The following is a 22,376-nucleotide window of genomic DNA, read 5'->3' as shown; positions in this document are numbered from 1 at the left end:
CAGCTTGGGGGATTCCAACTTGCTACAATACACAGAGAGTCCAGAGAAGTAACAACAGCAAATGAATATTTTTCTTCCGCCTTCACCGACCGCAAAAGCGGGAACATTTTCACACCTATGCAACAGCACAGGCTTGGCTTGCCAGAAGATTCCCATTAGTTTACACAACAGGCAAGAAAAAAAAGTTTCTTGTTGTTGTTCAGCACTCGAACGCAATGTTAATGTACATGTGTGAAGATGTTCCCTGCTGCATTCTTACATGGTGGCATTAGTTGCTTAGGCACAACCCCCCCCTCCCCAGATGTTCAATATTTTACAATTTACTGACAGAGTAAGTGATTAACAGGCGAATTGTGTTTATACTGACAGGCTCAACGTACGTGGATTCCTTGTATTTCCCTGGGGGATAATTCTGTGTTCAATAATCACTTTAACTGTTGCCCGTCAGTCTGAGGCAACAGATGTTCAGGTGTGATACAACCCTCACCCCTTGAGAAAACAATGTGGCTGTGCTTGAATTAAAGAAAATCACACGTTAACAACAGGGTTTAATTGTTAAAACAATACTGAACACATATAAGAGCAGAAAGATGAGAAAAAAAACCTCACACAAAGCATGATGTTCCTGTCTAACCACAAGTTCAAAATTCATAGTCATGAGTTGATATCTGTAAATTCTGCAGAGACTCTGCACATGTTTTCCGTAAATTAAGGATAACAACACAATGTTCTAATCTATAATCACAAATTAACAGAAAAGAAAACGCAAAAAGAACAAAAAACAGGCATGTCTTTGTCTGGGCTTGTGGCATTCATACAGTGCAAAATTACTTAGTTTGAGTACACTAGCAGATAAGGTAAAGTATTTACTTTTTAAATACAATAATATAATGTTGTGTTTTTACAAATACTATTTACAATTTTGTAAAACTGTACATGAAATGTTTTTGCAAGAGTTCAAAAAAATTCAAATCAGTCATTCAGTCTGTGTTCTATTGTCTGCTGGATCATCACTCCCCAGAGTTTATGGAGGCTTTAAGAAAGGAACCAGAGAAGGTGAGGAGAGCAATCAGCACATGGCATCCATAGCCATGATTGTTATTTGTTCACACAGTCAGGTTCAGTCTGTGTTTATCCAGCTTGTGTTTTTCTCAAAATCCAACCCTCAGTTTGGCATGCAAGTGGGACTAGAAAGCTGAGGCAAACACAAATGCTACAGCTACTCACTGTGCTACTTACCTATGACATGAGGTATAGATAATAAAACAAATAATAATCCCAGCAACACTCATGTGCTTTCACTCTACACAGTGGTCTCTCCGTGTTTGCCATTTGTCAGCCTTGTGTAAAACTTATGCCAGGAGTTCAGAGTCTTTCCAGACCAGATCCAGAAACCAGAGGTGATGCCCACTATCAGAGTCATCAGATATTTGATCATGAAGACGGTGAAGTCTGGTGTCATGTGGGGTCCAGGATGCATAGGGCAGGGAATGGCCAGGCTCCTGCAGTTGTGGCTGACCCAGCTGTGCTCCCAGTGGGGCCGAAAGGCCTGCTCATAGAAGAAGCATGCAATAACAATGGTGGCAGGTACCGTGTAGAGCACGCTGAACACCCCGATCCGTACCATTAATCGCTCCAGCTTCTCCGTCTTGGTGCCATCGTGTTTCATGATGGTGCGGATTCTGAACAGTGACACAAAGCCAGCCAGCAAGAAAGAGGTGCCGATGAAAAGATAAATGAAGAGAGGGGCCAAAACAAAGCCCCGCAGAGGATCCAGGTTGCTGAGACTCACAAAGCAGACTCCGCTGAGCACATCACCTTCAATCTGCCCAATGGCCAGGATGCTAATGGTCTTGACAGCTGGCACTGCCCAGGCTGCCAGGTGAAAATACTGAGAGTTAGCTTCAATGGCCTCGTGGCCCCATTTCATACCTGCAGCCAGGAACCAGGTGAGCGATAGAATGACCCACCATATGGAGCTGGCCATGCTGAAGAAATAGAGCATCATGAAGAGGATAGTACAGCCTTCTTTTTTGGTGCCTTGGACTATGGTCTTATAGCCATCAGGGGTGAAGCTGTCATTGCACGCCACCCTATCACCGAGGAAGAAGCCTGCTATGTAGGCAATGGAGACCATAGTGTAACAGCCAGACAAGAAGATGATGGGCCGCTCTGGGTATCTGAAGCGTTGCATGTCAACTAAATAAGTGGTTACTGTGAATAACGTAGATGCACAACAAAGCACAGACCAAACTAGAATCCATATGCGCGAGAAATGAATTTCTTTATCACTGAAAAACATTTTCCCACCGCTCCTAGATGACTCACAGGGAGCGGCACAGTCCTTCTCTTCTAAAAATTTATAATTCAAATATGGGGGAACTTTAAGAACAGACGGGCAATGGAATGGCCTTCCACGTGGGGGGATTATGGAGACATCCGACGTTCCTGGAACAGATATAACCGGAGGGACGGTGGCAGTGGAGGAGTCATTTTGGCCCACGCAGATTTGTCCATCTCCCAGCACAGGGAAGTTTTCGCAGCGCAATCGGTCCGGCCACTGAAAGCCAAACTTGTTCATAAGAGCCTCGCAGCCCTGCTTGGCCCTCTCACAAATCGATCTGCATGGAGGAATGGCCTTTTCCAAAACTGTACAAACAGGCGCATACATGGAACACAGGAAGAATTTCAACTCTGGCGAGCACTGTACCTTCACGAGCGGGTAAAACTGGTGCACTTCGAGCCCTGCGTCCTCCTGGTTGGAATGACCCACTAAATTGGGCATGATGGTTTGGTTATAAGCAATGTCCGTGCACAGAGGTATCGAAATCGGCTGACAAAATCCATGTTCCGGGACAACTATTCCGTTGTCGCCTTGATACTGTGCTGATATCAGCAGGGGCAGCAGGACCGCAAAAAAAAAAGTTTTGCAAAAACGCATCTTCCCAAGTTTAAGTATCAACTACAGCCTGATAAAGTCGCTGTAAATTTATCTAGTGAGCTCCTTCGTATTATCAGTTCTCCAGTAACAGTAAGTCTCTATAGGGGGGCAAAGTTGCTCCTCTCTTTGTTGCTTAGTCTCTGCTTAAACACTGCTGGCTGACTTTTTTCTCTTCTAAATACTCAAATTCCCTTCGGGCCAGCGTTAGTGAGAAATACGCCACAACATCCGGTACAATCTTTCAAAATAAAATCCCAATATGATTTTGAAGGAAAATACTCGAGTCTCAGATATTTTTGCTTTAATGCCTAACACCCGCACCAACACCATCATCAGTAACAATCAGCATCATAATCATAATCGCAGCTTTGGTTGAAGGTTGAAGGCAGACAATCTATGCAGTTTCAATGGCATCTGTGGCATCAGAGCCAGAGACTCTGGAGACATTTGAGTCAGGAAGTGACAGGGGGTGACTGAACACATGTATTATTATCATGGACAATCCATTTCACCTACTCCATTCTTCACTGTGGAGGCAGCAGGGCTGATTCTCTATCAGGCTTATTTGTTATTCTACATTCCCATTGTTGTCTGTGTCTATGATTTATGGGATATGTGTAATATGCTCTTTTGCACAATCTGAGTCTTATTTTAAGTTCATTTTAATTTTCTTTATTGTTATCGCTTATTGTTATACACAATTAAGACAGAAAATCAACAACAACCTTGCAGAAAATAAGAACTTCATGATGGGTACTTTTACTTCAACAACTTTAACAATACTTTAACAATGTTCTTTTTATTCTAAATTATAGTGTTTTTTTTTATTTTTTTATTTTTATCTCGGACCCACATTCTTGCATGGATTAAGAGGGTTCAATATCTGACCTGAACAACCTGCACCCATGGATTACAAATTTGGGGGTTCTTTTGTCGACCAAAATCGGTTCTGTTCCGTTTAGACCCACTAGAATGCGCATGCTCTTATTTTGAAGGAACACTTTCTTGTCTACTGGTTGCATTTTGAGACGCTTTGAAATTAACTCCACAGCTGGAGTGGTGTGGTAGAATAGACTTTACAAGCGCCCCTTAAACTAAAATGTAGATAGGAGAAGGGTTTCGTGTCACTTTCAAGTGTCCATCAGTAACTCAGTTTGTTTGTATGTACTAAGATCATAATATCTTCATTTTAAAATTAATTTAATGAACAAACTGCAGACCTAAAACTGACTACTACCACTTATATTAGAAGAAATGATTATTATAATAAAGATAGTATTTACATGTTCTGCTTAACATAGCCTATATAGCCTTTATACACAGTTTCTGTGTAAGGTGTTTTTTATGTTAGCACCTGCCATGCCACACCATGGTATAAATTATGGGGGAGGGGATGCCGCTACATGTTGCTATGCCCCTTTGTTTTCTGCTTGATGTTAATTGGAGTAAAAGTATAATCCCTCAGCCTCAGCCAATGTGCTTTCAGGTCGCGAGGGCAACATCGAACATCTCCTGGGTGGACTTGAGGACGGCACGAGAGGGATTAAGGCGATGGTTGTCGAGAAAACTGTTGAAACTCCTTAAGTTCGCCTTGTTTGACTAAATGCGGGTAGGTAACTTTAAACGGTACATTTTGCTGACCAAAAAGTTAAAAAATAAAATAAAATTAGAAAAAATTTACTGGTAAAAGCGTTAGGCTAAAGCTACGGGTTAAATTAGCAAAGTCATCATCAAAGTTTGCTAGCTTGTCCAGTTACATAAACGGCTAGTTAAGTTTGCTAAGTTGGCTAGCTGAAAAGTTGCCTTTTCCCGAAAAAGTAGTTTGCTAATGTATTTTCCATATCTGTCAAATGTCTTAATTTACTATGCAAATCTTTATAAAAATGTTTCGTTCTTTGTACATTGCCAGAGCTGTAACCGAATACTGAAGAACCAAAGGGGAGTTCAGAATGGCGTTTGATGGACGTCAGAGCGCATTTGCAAATTCACTCTTCCACAGCTATCAACGTCAGGTAAGCAGGAATAAACAGTAATTTAGGCTAAGGTACTTTGCATATTTGAAATATCTCCATTTCTTAAGAGTTTATGATAGGCCAACTCACTGATGATCATTTTTTCCCCTCCATAGTTAACCATATTGGTTAACTTGGGTTATGGGACAAAGGAAAAAATGCAGTTCATCCCAAAGGTTTTTTTTTTTTTTTTTTTTTTTTTTTTAGTTCAGATTAGAACCACACTAAGGAATGAAACAATGTTTTAATTATGATCTCTAAAGTTGTGCTTGCAATTCTTGGAAGTTTTTCTTTCTTTCTTTTTTAAGTTCCTTGTATCGCATAGAGATGTTTTAAAATTGTCAAATAAATAGGTCTACCCTGGGGTTTCTTCCCAGTTGGATGTACTTGTAAACCTTCTGTTACACATCCCAACCACCTTAACTGGGTCCTTTTGACATGCAGGAGCAGGGGATCTACTCCAGGAATTCCTTTGGACGTCTGAGCTTCTTAACTTGTCTTTTAAGTCTGAGCCCAGCCACCATATGGAAGAAACTAATTTCTTCTGTTTGTATTCATGACCTCACTTTTTTGGTCAATATCCAGATTACCTGATCCTAGGTGAAGGTTGGGATATTGATAGATTGGTAAATCAAAAGCTCTTTGTTCATTAGGCAGTCCAGTACTGCTAATGCCACACTGCTGGTCCAACTTGCACTCTGTCTTCCCATCACTTGTGGATAAGATCCCGAGATACTTGCTTCTTGAACCTTGCTTAAGGCAGTCTCTCTCCCCCAACACAGAGGGAGCATACCACCGTTTTCCAGCAGAGAACCATGGCCTCAGATTTGGAGGTGGTGATTCTCATTGCAGCCATTTCATGCTTGGCTGCAAACTGCTCCAGTGTACGCGGGAGGTCACGCTTTGACCTTGCAAAAATCCTCTGTGGTATAGTATGAGATTCCCAAAGTGAGTGACACCCCCCCCCCCCCCCCCCCCCCCCCGCCGCCGCCCCCGCCTGGCTATGCTTTGAGATCCTGTTGATGAAACTCAAGAACAGGATTGGAAACGAGAGGCGACCCTCTCACTCCAACACCCACTGAAAAAGCTGCTAGGCTTTTGCCAATATATTTTAGTTCAAAAACTGGCAAATAAATTAACATTATCATTTCAAATGTAATTATTTGAAATAATTTCAATTCCGTATTTTTACAGAGTTAAAATTGTCTGTGAAAGTTTTAGCTTAAGTGTTGTAATTTGCATTAGTTTGCCTTATATGAGATTGGATTTTCTTTATTTCAGGTGGGTGTTAATGCGGGAGGTGGAAATGGCAGTACGGTAGCAATACCCTTCATTTCCATCCCCAGTGCGTCACAGCAGGAACAGGACACTGCATCCTATATGCCCTGGTCTTATTCTACTCAGGATGATCCTTATGAACTCATTAGATGTGCCCAGCCCAGCATTAAAAGCAGGTATTCACCTAAATGAAGTTGTAAGCAGTTTCATTGCTATGCAGCAATGCTTGTTCAATCAAAACGGCTATTTGTTATTTCCTAAGAATTTATTTTCTGTTACTTTAAGGAAACCCCCTGAAAATGCTGATTATGGTGGTGAGAGTGATCTACAGGGTCTAGTGTCAAATATTTTGGATGATGCAGATTCACAGGATAGCTTCTACAGTGAAGGGTATGTCATTATTGTGATGCATGTAGTAGTTTACTTCATGCTACAGTGTGCATTGTAAAATGTAATAATCAACAGAATAAGATATGTGAAAGTTTTACCTGCTTAAAATAGTTTGTGATTACTGTCACTAAAGGAATTCCTCAATTCCTCTTTTAGGACCCTACCTACATGCAATCCCATCTGGTCTCCAAAGACATTGAGTGAAGAACTGCTACAGTATTTAGAATCTGAGGCAAAACTGCAGCATAACCCTTCCTTTACTCCAAACTATGTATCTCAGGAAAGTTTCAGTAAAGCACAGCATCGGTCAGGAGACAAAGATGTTGGTGAGCTAATGCAACAGTCGAATGGCCTTGTTTCTAATCGACAGTGGCTTTTTAATGGAGAGAGCTACCTACCCCATCCCCAAAAGCTGCCACCAGGTCTACCAGTACCAAATGCTGGAAGCAGCTATACATCACAGATGCAGCAGAACAAACATGTCAACATGCCATCTTATAATAAAGGAGTCAATGGTCAGGCTTTTAATAATTTTCCTGACATCAGTGACATTTTTAGACCTCAAAGTGAAAACAACACACCCTGTTTTGAATCTTTCTATGAAGATGACTACATCCAGAACAGCATAAAGCCAAATGGTAATGGGCAGTATGTACCAGAACACATTAACCATCTGGTCAGCAGCTTTCAGTCATTAATGACACATGGGAATGATGGTGTGTATTGTGGAGACCTGGGAAACATGCATAAGCAGATAGTGGGCATGGACCATGAAGACAACGTGGCTGAACAATGGAAAATAACCAGTCCTACAATGTCAAGACAGAATTCTCCTGGAAATCAGATTCCAAAACAGCTGATGGGGGAACTGGGGACAGTGCAAAGAGAAAGAAACAGAGTGAAGAAACAAACATTCAAAAAGGATGGCTTTCAAGATCTACCCAATTTCTACCCTCAAAGCACAGAGTATGTCCAACAGCCAAAGCAATTCCCTACACTGTTAAATCCCCCAAATCAATACCCCAAAAAGATGGTGCATAGAGAGAACATAAATGTAACTACAAACCAGTATTCAAAACATCAGCTGCAGAATAAGACAAAATCTCAGGTTCAGAAAGAAAAAAGCAAAATGCAAGCAAATGGATTTCTAAGAGAGGGCTTTGCTAGGAGGCCCCAGTTCAACACTTTCATGAGAGAGGGGGAAGCACAGCTCCTTTCACAAAACCCATACTTTGACTTCCAGGAGACTGTGCAGTATAAAAGATTTGATGGTGAAAACGGCATGGTCAGTGCAGGGAATGTACAGCAGTTCATGCCCTTAATGTATCCTGTAAATGACCCCAGGAGGTACTCGGGGATCCCTGTCAAATCCAACTTCAGCTCTAGATCCACACAGCCTTATGCAAGTAGTGTTCCTGGCATGGAAGCAGATGATGTGATTCCACTTAATGAATCTGCAGCTTTCAACTCCTACCTCAGCGACATGAGGACCCACAGAAGGGACAGTACTTATCATGGAATGGCCTCAGCAATGACAACTTCAGTGTTAAGGAATCATGGAGGACCAGTGATTCAGCTTTACTTCTACCTGGATGAGTGTTATGAGCAGTGGAGGTGTTTGGAGAAGGAGAGAAAAAGGGTATGCCATCAAGTCCTGATTTTGTGTTAGAGGATATTAGGAGTAGAAGCCCTCTTCAATCTAAAGTTATAAAAAAAGTTTATTTTATAGAAATTAAGTTAATGAGGTCATTTGCTCAGCTGATGAAACATGATACAAATACAGCTTTTGTGTGTGCAATACAACTGAATTATACTAGTAAATGTATTTTTAGTCAGCTTGGGTCCAGAATAGAATAGAATAGCCTTTATTGTCATTGTACAAGGTACAACGAAATTGGAGTGCCACTCCCTTGGTGCAAAATGCAATAATAAATATAAAATATAAAAAGTACAATAAAACAACCGAATCTCTCTATTGCTAATATTTAGCATCAGCTTGAGAAAAATCTGTTTGCAGCTTATGATGTACAAAAATATTTTGTTGGTATTTATAAAAAAAAAAAAAATTCTACCCTTTAAAAATTTTTAAGGTTGTCATATTCTTGTATATTTTCTATTTTAGACAGAAGTCATCCTTACAAAAACATTTCTTGAGAAAAGAAGTCCAGCAGTGACCAACAGTAACCTGCCCAAAACTCCACCAAATCCCACAAGAGTTGACCACCTCATTGTTAATCAGATAAAAGAACAAGCAAAGGTGAGAGCCCTGAATTTAATGCTTATATACTGTCACCTACAAGGGAATTTTATCACAGCAGTTACCAGTTGTTAACAGTTACAGGCAACTCAGTTCCTACATTTTTTTTTTTTTTTTAAGCAGGGGCACTAATTAAAAATCATACATGCATATAAAATACTGCCCCAGTAAGGCAAACAGTTAATCTTAATTGTTTCCTTACATTGTATTTATAATAGATGGGTTTAAATTGTGGCCTTGGTCATTTTTTGTGGAGTGTGTCAATTGCTCAGACTACACAAACAAACAAAAACCCCATAAGTGGCAAATACACTAACATGACCTAACTTATAGTAGTATACAAAAGTCTTGAGCCACCAATTTCTTTTGTTTTTCTTCCAAGCAGCCAGACTGTCTTGTAATTTTTTTAAAAAGTGGTTTTCAGCAGTATTTCTCCTGGGTTTATGAATGCCTATTAAAGTAGTCATTTACACATGCTTTCCAATCCAGTGCTTTAACATGATCATTTCTTTAGAGGAATATTTTGTTTTGTTAAGCCTTATAGCATTAATCTATGAATCATTCAAGGATAAAAAGCCCCCTAACTCTGGGGCTTTCCACATAGAGCAGACAACTTAGGAAATAACCAATTTTAAATTGTGTCTTTAGACACTTTACTAACAGCCTGTTTTTATGTCTAAATATGCATATCATATACATGCATATCTATCTATATATTGTATTTTCACCTATTGCCTATAGTCAGAGCAAAATTAAAAGAAATGAAATGTTTTAAGACCTTTGGACATTTTAACTGTAAACCTAGTCAACTTCAATATTTTTTTTTTTTTTTTTTACATTTTGTATTATTTTCATGCATGATATGTCATCATTCCTTGGGATTGGTCTTTTATTATTATTTTTTTAATTGATCTTTTTGTGATGTGTTACAGGTGGCAAGTCTTCTGGAGAAAATGGAGTGTCTATGTGGTGTTCCCCTTCCAGCAAACATCCACACAGCCCTGAAAAAGAATCATATGGCCATTTGTGTCACACAGGCAAGATGTAAGGAGGAGGCTGTGAACATGACCAAGCACCAGTGGCAGAGACCTAATTTCACAAAGGACCGAGGTAATCCACGTAGTGGTAGACAATGTTGTATGCATGTTCCATGTTGCATGTCCTAATGTGTTCTTTTTCACAGACACCTTGTTGGTGGTCGTGGCTCTGAAGGACCTAGCTGCTACCACTAGGAAGCTCTGCACAGCTCTGTGGTGTGCCCTCCAGATCACACTGCCAAAACCCATCATCATCCAGGATCATCATATTATCAAGGAAGACGCAAACAAGGAGAAGTGCCCTTCTTCATTTGAAAGATACTCTTTTAGGTTATAATTTAGCAAGCGACAAGTATGAGTTGAAGATAAAATTAAAGTCACTCCACATTGCCCTGCTTTTAAGTGTTCTATAGCTAGCAGGGTCAATGAAACAAAGGTTATTGTAGTATTACCTAACTGAAAGTCAAAACCACATTTTATCTGCAACACAAAGATCACTGCAGAGTATGAGATGAGCAATTTAAAAGTGCGATGACTTCATCATTTGGTTTCAGAGAGCTTCTTTCGTTGTGTAGGAATTGCATGAAATATTTTATCCTGCTGCATCTTAACTTAATTTCATTCAATTAGTGTCAGACGCAATCAACACAAATCTTGCACCATCACTGTTGTATTTAAAGGCACTATTTATGTAGAAGATTTCAGTCAATCTTCATTGTTTTACTTATTTATTGGAATGTAATGGAACCTCAGTTCTGGGTATTCCCAAGCAATAATTGATTCTCAAGGGCAGTAGCTTAAAATGAACATGCTAATTATTAAAATGCTTTCTGAAATATTCCAACTGATTTCAACAGCTTCAGTTTTTCATATTTAACTTTAAAATTCTACAATGGGAAAAGTTTTTATCTGCAATTTGGTGCCACTAATGTAAATTTCTAATAAAAAAATATAGATTTTAAGTTTTAATCACACTTCCAGCTAGAAACATGGTATTAACAGACATATCGGTGGGATGTTAAACTCTGAAAACACTGAAATGTTCAAATACTTGCTGCATATCAGTGTCAATAGTTTTGGATAAATGTTCCATTTAGTATTTAACACTTTAATTATTTGTTATTAACTGTAATCATAATTCTGTTATGTGAAATGTAGTCTTAAGCGAAAATATGGTCAAGCTTTAAAGTGTAGCATCTAAAAAATTGAATGCATTAATCAATTAAAAAACATCAGTGAATTGACAGTTTGTCAGCAAGGGACCAAAACATTGAGGCATTACAAAGAATTCTCAGGAAATACATATTGTGTCATTTCTTCCCTCGTGTGCTTTGTGAATGAGCAGTGTTGTTCTATTCCTGCTATTTTAATGTTTCTGTTGGATTTTTTCTTGTTTGAAGTGGGAAAAAAAGCAAAAATAAAGCAATTTCCTTGCTGAAAAGTGTTTTTTATTTTTTTTTAATTTATTTTAAAAGATGAACCGTAAACATTCAGAATGATGGTACATAATATATTTGAGGTCATTTACAACTGCTGTGTTCTTAAAAAAAACATTGAGTTATTACAGCAGCACATGCCTTTAATCAAAAATGTTTTGAAAAATGAAGGCATTTGCAAGATGTGGCAAAGGATAACAGGCTCAACTGTTGAGTTAAAACTTTGGGTTTCTTCACCCCCCTTACGATTAGTTCAATTTCAGGTTCAGCAGTATAATTTCATCATTTAAGGTTAAATGTACTTTTAGCCAACTCAAAGCATACTATGTATTTGTTGGAAAAACTATATTTGGCAGACTTAAGTGAAAATTTGACTAACAAGGGATTGACCATGTTCATCATTGACATACAGCTTTGTTTTTTTTAAACATCTGTTTAACTCTGAAAACAAAAGACATTTATTTTTATTCTTAACATATAGTTTGTTATTCACACACACATGAGAAACAAACAAGGGTCTGATGTGGATGGTGTTCAGCTGAAAAAGAGCCAAAGACTTTTTTTTTTTTTTAAAATATTGTAGCAAAAATCTTTTTTACAAAGTGTCCTTTCTTTTGGTTTTATCTTTTGCGTTCACCCTTCTGTGTACGCTTCTTCTCCTTCTCTTTTCTGTCCTGTTTAGCTAGTTTGTCCTTCTCTCGCTGCATCTTGTCCATTTCCTTCTTCTTTTGAGCTTCTTCGCGAGCCTGGTCCCGCTTTTGCTTTTGTCTGTTCAGCACCAGCTCCACATTGGTGTTTTTGAACAGGCCTGACACTTTGAGTAAAGGACAAGTGGAAGAAAACTAAAATCTGTACACATCATGGTTATGTATCAATTATCCATTCTTTGGGTTAGACTTGGTTACATACAATTGTAAAATATCTGCACAAAGGATACTTTTATCATTTCCAGTGATATTTCCAGTTGTTGGCTCCTCTTCTTCAGCTTCAGTGCTTTAGTCAAGGAAAGAACTGACATCTTAAGGGTTATGACTGCACTGGATGAGACAAACAGTTTCCCTCATTTCCTTTGCATGGTGAAAAATATGGATGATTGCCAAACTGACTGCAGACTTACTGTTTTTTCAATCAATAAATCAAGGATATTCCTCTTCGTCTGTTACATTAGCATATTGAGCGAGAAGGGCTTCTTTCCTTTTCTTGGACTCCTCAGACACCTCTTTCTGCTTCACCACAATCTGAGCTTGTTTTTCTATCATACTGGCAATGGCCTGGACCTCTGCTATAGAGAAGAAAGGACAAAAAATGTGCTTTTGCTATTTTAGATTTTTTTCCTCTCTCGCTGTCAGTATATAGGTTTACTAGCAGATGGAGCCATGAGGGCAATATGTCTCCACACAGCATAACACTTCCTTATGGTTATGTACATAGTCAACATTCTCATTCCAAACTCAAGCCTACATTCTGGTTTCAGTCTTGGGGGCTGCTTTTGTTAGTGTTTCCAGGAAATCTCTCCCTTGGATAGAAGTGTCACAAAGCACTCTGCTTTAAACTCAAGGCAAACGATCTTCAACTCATAGATGTAATGCTTCTGTAAGTTTAACCAGTATTAAAGACAGCCTAAGTAGCAAGCTGTCTTTTCCCTTTTCAGTCTGGATTTAAATAAACTGATGAATCTGCCATCCTTTGATGAATTTATTCTTGTGTTCTTTGTAGAGAAGATATACAACTTTGATCGCAGACTACAGGCTTACCTGTGATTCCTAGATTTTTTAAAAGCAGAGTTGAAGGTAATGCCTTAAGCTTTCAGGTCCCTCTTCTGTGGAACTACCTCATAGTTTAGATCTGGGAGACAGACACCCTCTCTACTTTTAAGAGTAGGCTTAAAATGTTGAAAAGGTTATATTTAAGGCTGGATCAGGTGACCCTGAACCATCCCTTAGTTAGGCTTCATTAAGCTTGGCTTGCTGGGGGGCTTCCTATGATGTACTGAGTGTTTCTTAACTCACCTCTTTTCACCCTGTGTGCTTAAACACCACTATTGCATTTTAATCATTAGTAATTATTAAACACTGACTCGCTCCCATGCTTTGGCTTTTGTCCTGTTTGCTTTCCCCTTACTCCCAACTGAGTAACTCTGAGTCAAGGACAATAAATATGGTATCGGGAATGAATCAGTCATACAATACCATCATCAGCATCCTTTTTGGCTGCAGATTTGCTGCAACACTCTTCCCACTGCTTTATGATCTGTTTACAGACATCTTCCACTGTGTTCTCCTCCTGTACACAAATGACAGCGAATTCAAGCAAGTCACACAGAAGTAACAACTCGAATTCTGACCTCACTACATAAAACATATTTTTTTTCAGGAGCAGTGATAAGACAAGAAGTTTAGATACGTTATTTTATCAATATATATATATATATATATATATATATATATATATATATATATATATATATATATATATATATATATAAACTGCACTAGGTGATTTACTGTATTTTTTCTGAGCCGCAAACGTAAAAACGTCTCGGAAAATGTAGAAAAGCCTTTATTTGTTACGTGGTGCGCATCATTGCGGCTTAAGACCACATTCATCTAAAACCTGGCGATTTCTTAGTGGGGTTTGGCGAAACAATTTGACCTATATTACTACTGGATCTTAGCTAAAGAAACTTAATAGCATCTACGGTCGATCATTAGTGCCACATATGGAGGCTGACATCAGCACTGTCACTTGGTAAGCTACCAGGAGACCGACAAGACGGACAGCAACAGACGAGAAAACACAGCCTTGTTGGGAGAACCGAACATGCGCTTCGAATATTCACCAAAAATGCAGATAAAATTCCTTGAAGCGCATCTTCTTTCTCCTCGTCGGTCTCCTCCTCTTGCAGAATCCCTAAAATGTACGCCCCATACACCTCACGATCCACTTCTAACAAGTCCAGTCGATCATTTAGCCAGCTTTCAAACTCCCCGGCGTCTGTCAAGGGCGCAGCCATCTTGGCCCCTTTGGGTCCTACGATGCAGCTCGGCTGTCCGTTGTCATTGCCTGCGAAAAAGAAAAAGTTTTAAAGGTGTTTGACAATTCAGCATTTCAATACAAAGGACAGAAAAAGCGCGACCAAGGTAATGAATCGTTTTTATTTTGTAACAAGCTAATACACAAATGTAGCAGCTGATTGGCTGAGTATATGAACTTAAAATCAAATTTATCTCTCGCTGTTGCTTTGAAAGAAATGCTGAGGCAGTTTGCGTGCCAATTACTATTTTTTCTTTAATTGTAGCATTTTTGAAACATAAAGAAAATGTTTATGCAGTCATAGAAATGTGTATTTTTTACTTATAACTTTTGTCTCAACATGAATTTAAGCTGTAATATTTATTCACAGCGTGACACTATTAGCATTTTTTGTATTCTTTTGCAATTTCTTCTGTTTTCAGCCACAAGATTGTAGTTAAACTGAGACGAAAGCTGTCGTCGTTTAATGAGAGAAACTCTGCATCCATTCCTCATACAAGTAGCTTATAGACTGTATTTTCTAGTCTTTCCTAATTTCTGTGATTACCTTACCAAACCACCACACGAAGGGTCCCTACACTTTGCCCCCTGCAGAGTAAATCATGCACACAGATTATACTTCAGGGGTGCACCTATAAAGCTAAATTACAACTCGTAGTCTATGAACACAGGTCTTGTCAACTGTCCATCTGAATAACATTTTCTGTGATAACTTTATCATGCTGCTTGTTAAATTGATTTAGCAGCCAAAAATTGAATCGGTGCTAAATGCCCAGCATTGGCAGTCGCTTAAGTGCCCTGGGATACTGCCACGAATACCAAAGTTTTTGATTGAAAATTAATGTTTGATTGTTCCGCAGTTTATACAAGTACTTACGCACTCAATCACGCTTTGAGCAGGAGGCGTGCCAGTATTAGTCTAATTGAAATGTTGATTTCCAAATAATGAGCTATTCTTTGTAAACTCGGTGGGCAACTGGCAATCAAAAAACCTCTTGGCAGAAGACAATCGTGATCAAAACATACCAAAAATACTAAAGAACTATTTGTTTCCGCCTTCTAAATTGGGACAAGTCATCTTTGAAGATTGAGGCTAGGAGAAATAATTGACGGAAGCAATTTCCATTACTGTGAAACAGATGTTGCATGATGAAGTTATGCACATTTTTAAAGTATTTACTATTATCTTTTGTAGTATTTGATTCAGTATATATGTAAATTGAGTCACACGAAATGCAGACTTTAGTGATGATCGGCATGTGTGACATTCTGTTTTTGGCCACTGGGTGGAAGTAGAAGACAGATTTGTTTATTTCTTTGTTTATGGTGAAGACGATGGATGAAGATGAATTTAGCTGCATGACAGGCATTTGAACCTCACTTAGTATGTTTTTCATTTTAAAATCCCAATGTGCATTTGCATCAGAGTCGATTTGTTAAAATATAGTTGTTTGCAGACCTGTTGAAGAAGAAAATGCCCTGCATGATGTTTCTTCCTCTCCTGTCATCTAACACTGAGAGAACCAACAACACCTTCCAGCTATTTGAATATAGTAAAACACAAGTGAATGGTTTGATCCTGCTTCTAGAAAGCATTTTGTGGAAGGGTGGTTATTTGTTACCCCTTACACACACACACGTGCATAAGCGCGCATTTCCCTTCCTGTTGCTCCCACATAATAGTTTCACACGTCGATGGACTTGCAGTAATGAAGTGTGAAGCTTCTGTGACGCCACAGGGAAGCTACCGTGTGGAACTTTTCTCTCTATTTTAGTGCACCACCTTCGGTTCCTTACAGCCCATTGGCTTATGATGGCTTATATATGTGGTTCACTTTGCACATTATTGTAGGTAAAATTAAGTATAAGCTTCATCAAACACACTTAACAATTGTGAAGCCAGACAGACAAGTTTTAAATAACATAAGGTACATAACGTGTAGCATACTCAGTGTTTTACATACATTTAAAGTTTGCTAAGGAAGCAAAATCTATGTCTCTAGATTATCTACCGAGGCATGAATATTGGGAAAATATGACAAAAATAGTGGGTCTAATTTTTTTCCCTCTCTCTTCATGTGTTCACATGCTTCAGTTAGCATTTGGTGCTGGGTAAAAATTGTTCAAACTGTGCAAAAGTTTCAGTAACCACACAAGAAACAAACAAACAGAAAAGCAGTACTTGGAAAAGCTTTTTTTAGAGATGAAATTTTTAAATGTGGAATTAAAATGAGGTTTCCAAAATCTGCAGTTACACTGATCCGTCCTTTAGCAGCAGTTTGTCTTGAATTCTTGTATTCAGTACCAAAATGTTAAGGTGTATCAATTTCCTGTATCCCTACTCCCAAAATAGTTCCCTTTTAACAGAGCGGCGTGCAAGTGAGAGGGGAACTGCCATTAAAACAGGCTGGGGTAGTCATATTTCAAGCTGAGGGGCCCAGGGTCGATGCATAATGCCACTGCCTCTCATAGTACTGCGTAGCTTTAGGACGCCTGTCCTATTTATATTGAGGGGCTGTGGATTGATGCGAAATGACGAGGGCCGCGAGGCTGCTGAGTGGGTGGGCATCCACATGCTCTGCTCCACAGGCAATCCTCTACTTCTATGCACAGATACATACACGCGCAGAGATGCACACTTGTCTTTGTGTCGCACTGCCACCAGCCTTAGAAAGGCCCTACAGTCTCAATGTGCAATGTCCTCTCTCTGTCAACATATCCTCTATCCCAGCGTTAATGTGACAGAATATAACCAAAGCCCAGAACAACCAGGCGGTGCAGTGCAATGAAAAACAGCATGTGTAACAGGCATGTTTCCTCATCTTCTATAACAGTTTGCTTTCTCATCACATTGTAACTCAACATGTAGCAATATTGAAAGTTTGAGATGCTGCTAATTCTTTTGAATAAGGCTCTTAAGTCTGATTTTGATTATTTATTTATTGTGCACATGGTTTTGGATTCAAATGTACATAACGTGTACTGTTACACTGCAAACGTATTGTGAATTTATTGAAAATTATTACAGTAGTATATTATTTTGTTTGCTACTTATTGCACAGATAAAGTGAGTGTTTAATTTTCCTGATTTTAGAGTGTACAGTATATGAGTGGTCTGACCTATGAGACGTGATGGGTGGGTGGACCAGAGCGAGGCAAGTCACTGGTTCTGTAATTACGCCAATACAATATAATAATTCTACTATTATCGCTGTGCTGCATTTGAATTTTTTAATTGGTATGTCTGTTTGTTTCCCCCTTTCAATTCTCCCAACTCACTGTCACACACATACGCTCTGTCCCCTCTTTCACTCATGCTTCTTACCCCCGCTTCTACATGGAGACTTTGACTGGCAGTTTCTCAGGTTAGTAGAGAAGTAGTTGGCAAAGTCGGTGAGAAAGTGGGGGAAATTTGTTAGCATTATAGCAACCAATAACCAGTCATGTTTTAGGACCACAAGCTTTAGCTGTCCATCCATTATCATCATTATTTAACATTGCTGCCACGTTCTTACATGGTAGCCATCCCACCCATTTAAGTAGTAGTTTGACTATTTGGGATAAGAAAATGCTTTTTGCTGTATAGCAAAATGATATAAGATGCATTAACTCTCGCATGTGTAACCCAGTTCCTAAAATCATCTCAAACAAAAAGAGAAGAAAAATTAAAACATTTAATGTTCATTGTTCTGTTCTTACTGTCCCTGTTAATGAAAGTGAAATGAGATCAAAATATTTATTTAAACATAGAAGGGATGCAGATTATATATGATATGCTCTGGTCAAACAAGGGTTAAGTTTCTCAGAGGGTTGATGAGCTCTGATGAGAGCCTATTGTTTTACTCCACTCCTCACATGTCAGCCAATCGGTGAAGCTCTAGGCAGCTCTTGTCCCTCCTTAGTACCAGCTCCCAAGTTTTCAGTCTCTTGCTTCTACAGCCGAACAGAGCAGACGGACTAAAACTTTTGTTATCGGTAAGCTGGAGAAATTAACCTCTAACGAGTTAAAAGAAATACCATCTAAACTGATATTTTTCACAAATTATGTATTTGCACTTGTTGTTGTCAAGGGCAGAGCGAAACCGGAGGGTTTACTGAGCTGTGGCTCCATGTAAATGCTGAGCATCCACTCGACGGCGGTAAGCTAAATGTGGCTAATCAGACACGTGATGTGCGGAGTGTGGGTACAGTTGTTCGATGTCTCTGAAACGCTGTTGTTATGCTAGTTAGATCGTTAACTAAGTCATTAACATGTGAAAAGCTGTAAATGGTTAAAGCAGCTAAAAATAACTTTATGAGAGATAATTGTAATCAGACTTTATCCTGCTTCCTGTTTAAATTTTGATGTCAATCAGTTGTTTTACAATACTCAGTATTGAACACTTGGAGGTAATTTTTAGTGTATTTCCACTTGTACTAGTAGGCCTATGGTACAAGCGGGATTAAGCACGTCTATTTTAATACTCCTATTTGTGGACTGAGTCCTTGTGTTTACGTGTTATTGAAATTGATTATTTGCACTTTGTTCAATTTCTGATAAGCATTTGCATATTATTCCATTTCTTAAAAGGGGTAATATACTTATTTATTTGTGATTAGATATATATGTACAGTGAGTTATTTTGATCGATGTAATTAATGTTTACAATGAAAGTGAATTATATGGTGACTATAATTCCTGAATGTTTAAAACCTTGTAGATAATCTTTAATGTTACTGCAGGTTACAAATAATTGAACCTTGATACTGTGAAATTTTGGATATTGATACTTTGACCTTTGAAACTTGATATTTTAATATTGTACAACATGACTGAACTGATGATGATTGAATTGATGATAGCTGATCTGAATAGTAGTTACTGCACCGTGACACTACTTTAGTTTAATTTGTGAGAGTTATCCTTAAAGGGCACGTGACATATATTTGGCCATTGTTTATAGGTCAGGTTTTTATATGGGACGAATCCAAAGACCAGGTCAGCGATTCCAGAACCCAGAGTGTTCCAGTGTTCACTGGATGGCGAGCCAACCCAAGATCCTAGGAGACGATATACATGTACACGCACACTCATTTGCACATTGATGGACTACAATCCTCTACTGTACAAGTAGTACGGTAGGACAGACAATCACACACACACTCCTTGTCAGACGAATTCTATGGGCCCCACCGGTACCATTTGGACTTAAAAAAGACTAATTCTTTTACTTGTGCACAATTTTATTTAATTCTATTTTTTTTGCTACTTTTGGGGAAATTTTTATACTTGACATTCTGTTAAAACCTGTTGTAATACTGTGTTGTTTACAAATTTCTTTTACAAGGCTTAACATCACTAAAGTACTTTTAAAGCCACATAACTGTGTTTGTCTGGTTTCTCTGCCATTCGTGTACCAGAGCTCTAAGAGTCGTTCTCAGTCTTCTGACACTAGCCCAAATTGCTTATTACTTTGGTAATTATCCATCGGTACTTTATGTAACTCCACGTAAGTGCTACAAAAGTGGCGAGCCAGCCAGGAGCTCTTTGGTGCATGAATATCAGCAGTGAAACCTCCTTAAAGTGTGTATTGTCATTGAAACATCTTTTGCTATTGCCACAAGATGGATTTTGTATTGAGCTCAGGTATCAAAGTCCCCAATGCAGTAATTGTTAGTGGTACACTCAATTCATTGGATGATGAAGGGGTTCTTGACTTTTTGAAGCAGTATGGTACCTTTAGAGCCGTCCCAGTTGTAGATCCAAACTCAGAATTTTTCAAAAACCTGATCGTCGAGTACCGAAGTGGTAACGCCATTGATGCCTTAACTGATCTTTTGCCATACACATATGAAGTTGAAGGGAAGCCCGGTGTAAAATACCATGTAAGAGCTCTCTCCAGCGTTTACACTGCCAAGGTGGGTGGCAGTGCTACTAAGTCCTACTTAGATGAAATAAAGCAGGTGGCAAAACTGAGTGGCAAAAGTTTTGAAGAGGTACTGAAGTTGATGATGACAGAGATCAGTGAAATCATTGGGAGTTCAGAGACCGATGATGAATGTATGCTCTCCTCCATGCAAGTTGATGATCCAGACAGGGAGAACCAGCTTCACCCCTCTCTTGAAACTTCTGAGATTGCACGCCAGCAGTTTTCTGAAGATCCACCCCAGGTAGGATTGATTCAAGGTGGTGCGGAGCCACACCTACCTGTTGATTTCAAAAAGAGCCCATTTAGTGCGGCAAACAGTTTCAACCCACCTGAAATTCAGAAAGTCATTGTGGAACACATCGTGAAGAAAGATGACTTGATTGCACATTCATATTCTCCAATGAGACTCCGGTCATTCTCTGGCAGGATCCCCAGACCCAGCGGTGAGACAGATTATGACACATGGCGTTCACATGTCGAACTTCTCAGGAAAGACCCTGCCATGTCTGAACTTCAAAAATCTAGAAAGATCTTTGAGAGCTTGTTGTCCCCTGCAGCTGACATTGTCAACAGACTGAGCCCAGAAGCTACACCTGAGACTTACCTTCAGTTGTTGGATGCAGCTTTTGGAACAGTGGAAGATGGAGAGGAGCTTTTCGCCCAATTCATGAACACTCTTCAGGATCCTGGTGAAAAGGCCTCTGCGTACCTCTGCCGTCTTCAGGGCGCATTGAACCTTACTCTGAAGAGGGGAGGAGTCTCTGCTGGGGATGCCGATAAACACATTCTCAAGCAGTTTTGTCGTGGATGTTGGGACCACACCTTGCTCTCAGATCTTAATCTTGAAAACAAGAAAAGCCAACCCCCAACATTCTCAGAACTTCTATTAATGCTCCGGACAGAAGAAGATAGACTGGCAGCTAAAGCTACACGGATGAAGAAACACCTTGGCTCAACCCGGCAGCGGGTTGTGGCGCACTGTCAAAAGACTTGCACCTGTAGTGAGCTACAGGCAGTGACTCAATCTGATTCTGACCCGTTGACAGATCTGAGGAAGCAAGTTGCATCCCTACAGAGTCAGCTTACTAATTTGATGGCAAAGAAACAGAAGAAAAGCTCGAAGCCTAAGGACAAGGCCGAGTGTGATTTACGTGAGATGGCTATGGCAACACCTAGCATCAAGGTCACAAGTGCGAAGCCTGCCAACTTGCGGCAGAGCACCCAGCCAAAACCATGGTACTGCTTCAAGTGTGGTCAGGATGGCCACATCTCAGCAAGTTGCAGTAATGACCCAGACCCCACTCTTGTCGCTGATAAGAGGAAGCAATTGAGAGAGAAGCGTCGCATTTGGGAGATGCAAAACACTCCATCTGCTGACCAGGATTTTTAGACGCAGTCTCAGTTGTGGGGCAAACTGGGACTGAAGCAGGTCAACATCGTCCCGCTAAATCTGGAAGTCAAGCTAAACCAAGAGCACAGGCCACTTTGAGGCAATCCCATGTTGGAGAACAACCTTTCAGACTACCTAAGAGGCTCATAGGCACAAAGAGTACAGGTCAAGTCACGATCAAAGGTAAGGTGTGCAGTTGTCTCCTTGACACAGGTTCTCAAGTGACCACTGTCACCAAGTCCTACTATGACCAGTATTTGTCTGAGCAACAGATAGAGCCACTACATGACCTTCTGGAGGTTGAAGGGGCCAATGGGCAGCTTGTACCTTACCTGGGTTATGTTGAGATTGGAATCACCTTTCCTAAAGACTTTCTTGGTGCTGAACTAGAAGTCAAAACGCTAGCTCTAGTAGTCCCAGACACCGGGACATTAACGAAGTCTTGTGTATTGATAGGAACAAACACTCTTGATGTAGTGTATGAAATGTACAGAGAGGCAAACCCAGAGGGCTACCATCCCATTCCTCATGGGTACAGAACCGTACTCAAAGTACTGGAGTTGCGGCAAAAGCAAGGTTCAGATGAAAACGTTGGATTAGTGAGGATGCGTGGCAAGGATGAAGTGAACGTCCCAGCTGGGAAAACAGTCGTTCTTGAGGGGACAGTATCAATCAAGGAATTTTACACTGAGA

General features: G+C 39.6%; 4 protein-coding genes across 6 annotated transcripts; 2 read left to right on the top strand and 2 right to left on the bottom strand.

The window, feature by feature from the left end:
* Positions 1 to 531: 531 nt before the first annotated feature.
* On the bottom strand, positions 532 to 3,104 carry fzd2 (frizzled class receptor 2). Its single transcript, XM_085454695.1, has one exon. It carries the CDS (start codon positions 2,939 to 2,941, stop codon positions 1,304 to 1,306), a length of 1,638 nt encoding a protein of 545 aa, XP_085310821.1. The 5' UTR covers positions 2,942 to 3,104; the 3' UTR covers positions 532 to 1,303.
* A 1,313-nt stretch (positions 3,105 to 4,417) lies between these two features.
* Positions 4,418 to 11,137, top strand: meioc (meiosis specific with coiled-coil domain). The gene is made up of 8 exons (XM_085454692.1): positions 4,418 to 4,550; positions 4,851 to 4,953; positions 6,235 to 6,407; positions 6,517 to 6,621; positions 6,778 to 8,260; positions 8,744 to 8,878; positions 9,811 to 9,988; positions 10,062 to 11,137. The coding sequence occupies exons 2-8, from the start codon at positions 4,891 to 4,893 to the stop codon at positions 10,250 to 10,252; spliced, it is 2,328 nt and encodes a 775-aa protein (XP_085310818.1). The 5' UTR covers positions 4,418 to 4,550; positions 4,851 to 4,890; the 3' UTR covers positions 10,253 to 11,137.
* Positions 11,138 to 11,882: 745 nt separating this feature from the next.
* ccdc43 (coiled-coil domain containing 43) lies at positions 11,883 to 14,377 on the bottom strand. 2 transcript variants are annotated; one of them, XM_085454693.1, is made up of 5 exons: positions 14,191 to 14,377; positions 13,541 to 13,634; positions 12,498 to 12,633; positions 12,289 to 12,341; positions 11,883 to 12,159 (listed from the first exon to the last, which is right to left on the bottom strand). In XM_085454693.1, the coding sequence occupies exons 1-5, from the start codon at positions 14,362 to 14,364 to the stop codon at positions 11,972 to 11,974; spliced, it is 645 nt and encodes a 214-aa protein (XP_085310819.1). In that variant the 5' UTR covers positions 14,365 to 14,377; the 3' UTR covers positions 11,883 to 11,971. The 2 variants fall into 2 exon arrangements, with proteins under 2 accessions (XP_085310819.1, XP_085310820.1); XM_085454694.1 differs by having other exon boundaries at positions 12,498 to 12,630.
* A 3,672-nt stretch (positions 14,378 to 18,049) lies between these two features.
* LOC146711731 (zinc finger CCHC domain-containing protein 18-like) lies at positions 18,050 to 21,683 on the top strand. Of its 2 annotated transcripts, XM_085454689.1 has the most exons (3): positions 18,050 to 18,359; positions 18,455 to 18,523; positions 19,328 to 21,683. In XM_085454689.1, exon 3 carries the CDS (start codon positions 19,989 to 19,991, stop codon positions 21,681 to 21,683), a length of 1,695 nt encoding a protein of 564 aa, XP_085310815.1. In that variant the 5' UTR covers positions 18,050 to 18,359; positions 18,455 to 18,523; positions 19,328 to 19,988. The 2 variants fall into 2 exon arrangements, with proteins under 2 accessions (XP_085310815.1, XP_085310816.1); XM_085454690.1 differs by having other exon boundaries at positions 18,460 to 21,683.
* Positions 21,684 to 22,376: the final 693 nt, after the last annotated feature.

The sequence above is a fragment of the Copadichromis virginalis genome, linkage group LG4, assembly GCF_057382275.1.
Source record: "Copadichromis virginalis isolate Kocher_CV1m ecotype Utaka linkage group LG4, C_Virginalis_male_GT1.1, whole genome shotgun sequence".
NCBI lineage: Eukaryota > Metazoa > Chordata > Actinopteri > Cichliformes > Cichlidae > Copadichromis > Copadichromis virginalis.
This window is presented reverse-complemented; position numbering and strand designations above follow the sequence as displayed.